General features: G+C 44.0%; 1 protein-coding gene across 1 annotated transcript; it reads right to left on the bottom strand.

Annotated features, from left to right (window-relative positions):
• Positions 1-401: 401 nt before the first annotated feature.
• On the bottom strand, positions 402-1,154 carry ccmC (cytochrome c biogenesis C). The gene has a single exon. It carries the CDS (start codon positions 1,152-1,154, stop codon positions 402-404), a length of 753 nt encoding a protein of 250 aa, YP_009709933.1.
• Between the last annotated feature and the right edge of the window lie 1,357 nt (positions 1,155-2,511).

The raw sequence follows: 2,511 nt of genomic DNA, 5'->3' as shown, positions 1-2,511 counted from the left end.
GAAGAGCCCGGTCAAGGCGACCTTATTAAAGAGAACATTCGGGACATAAAAGCCTATGGTAATCTCGTCCTTAGTTGCCGAATCTAATGGAGGCGACGGATCAACCGTAATTTTCAGGTAAAATGAGGCCTCGACGGGATGGGAACTCCTACTCTGACTATAGTTTCGATCTCTAAGTGGGGTTTTCAGTCATCTATCCCTTTTCTTTCCCTAGCGAGTGAAGAACGAGTGGATGTTTTGAACGAGTGTTGAGCGAGTGAAGTGCCCCATAAGCTATAAGGGCGAGCTATATGTATAAATTCCGTGAGCAGCGATTGAACGTTCCAAGTGCATCCAGCAGGAATCGAACCTACGAATTAGCCCTTTTATCCTTTTTGGTATAGGTTGGGCGCTTTAACCATTCAGCCATGGACGCAAAGAGACTCAGCGAGTGAACTAGGTTTTGGTATTCCTTCTCGAGCTTCTATTTCTTCCGTTAAAGGAGATTCGAGAAAAGATGGAATAGGAAGACGTGTTTCCAGAACAAACAAGATACGGGTTGAGAAGGGGGAGTTAGCAAAGTTAGACAAGATTGGAATGGGCATAGGAACATGTATTGATGTACCAGATCGGCTAATGCTCCCAGGTTGATGCGATGTATTCCACCAGTTGACTGAAGACTTGATTATTGGTATATCGATCGGTCCAGCACAGATTGAAATAGAAGCCGGTTCGACAGGAAGCTTTTGAAAACGCAATGCACCCAGGTAAATAAGGAACGAGATGAATACAGAGGTTAAACGAGCATCCCACACCCAAAAGGTTCCCCACATAGGTCTTCCCCGAAACCCCCCAGTAACTAAGGTAAACAACGTAAAAAAAGCACCCATTTCTGTACCGGTTCCGGAAGAGCGAAGAAAAAGGGGATGTTTTGTTAATAGGAAAAAGAAAGTGTTGATAGCCGTAGCGATATAAACAAGAATACTCATCCGAGCCGCAGGAACATGTACATACGGAATACGAGAATTTCCACCTTGTTGAAGATCTAGTGGTGCTACCCGAAGACTTAAATGAATAGCCATCGCTGTTAAGAACAACCGAGATCCAATGAGAATTTGCGCATAGCTTCTGGTCTTTGACATCAAAAAAGAAGGTTGTAATAACGAAACGGACATGTGAGAATTTGGTCCTAGCTAGTGGAACAAGAAAGACATGGATCTATATTCAATACGCAATCAAAGGATTTCCCCCAACGAAGAATTCCCCCTGCTTTGTTTTCGCTCCGCTCGTGCGTGGCACTCCTTGCTCGCGGAGCGGCATACCGAAAAAAGAAAAGCCTTATCGGATTGGAATCGATGACTTAAGCCTATTTCTTAGGGCAAGAGCGTGACTCTTTGAAGCTTAAGACTCTCATCTAAGAGAAAGAGTGTCCCTTTGGGCTACCTTTTCTCTTAGATGAGAGCAAGCCCGCCTAAAACAAAATAAGAAAGAGTCTCGGTCGATCGCCCTGTAGCCAGTGACTAGTCTCACTATGGAGCTACGTGAAGACCGCCACTGTACATCTTTCTTTCAAAAGATGAGAACACCACCGGCTTTAAGAAAGAGGGAAAGATCACTCCTAAAAGCAGGCATGCTCCTATTATAAGATAATACGATAGCACCTCCCACTTTTGGCGCACTTGTTTGATGAGCTAAGCCTAAGCGCCCTATAAGTAAAAAGCTAGCCTTACAACTAAAAGCAAGGTCGAAATCAATCCCTCTTTTTCCTATGCTTTACTAGTAGGGCTAATGAACGACCCTTCGCTCCACTCATTTTAGCATTTCTAATCAGACCTGGCTGAACCCGATCCCTTATTATCTGGCTCGGGGCTATTTGAAATCTGACTCTCTTGAAACGGGCCAGCTAACCACTCGCTCTCCCAGTCGAGCCAACCTTTCGCTTTCCTCGCTTAAGTGTCAAACGGTTCTGCCGAGTGCATTTAATCAATCGATCCTTGGTTTACGTGTGTAAAGATGACTCCCCTCTAGTAAAGTTTAAATATCCTTTTTTAAAAAGCCGAGGGCCAAATGCCAGTCAAAGAAAACTACCCCCTTCTCAAGCATATCACATGCCCGATCCGTTCGCTTACACTCACTGCTCCGCTCATCCATTCAATCCTTTCTTTTCGACATCGCATTCCTTTATTCCCGCGAGTAAACTACCCCTTGGATAAATGCAACAACCATTCGATTCCGTTCTCTTTCCCACGCTTACTTACGCTTAGCTACTGTGACTCGGGAATCAAGGCAGGCAGCTAAGGGACTACTTTACCATAGTTCCAAACTAGGAGCTAATTGATATATTCTATTTAAACAGAAAAGTCATTCCCTGATAATCTTGTTCGAAGTTCCATTCCATCTAGTAAAATTAGGGTTTCCAGTTATCATCCAATGAGCAAGCCAGTTAGAGATGTTATTGAGTCTATGTCCTAGTAAGCAAGCTAGCTAGCAAGTGAGTGATAAAGCTATTATCTTTCCCATTCCAGTTAGCCA

The sequence above is a fragment of the mitochondrial genome of Manihot esculenta, assembly GCF_001659605.2.
Source record: "Manihot esculenta mitochondrion, complete genome".
Classification (NCBI taxonomy): domain Eukaryota; kingdom Viridiplantae; phylum Streptophyta; class Magnoliopsida; order Malpighiales; family Euphorbiaceae; genus Manihot; species Manihot esculenta.
This window is presented reverse-complemented; position numbering and strand designations above follow the sequence as displayed.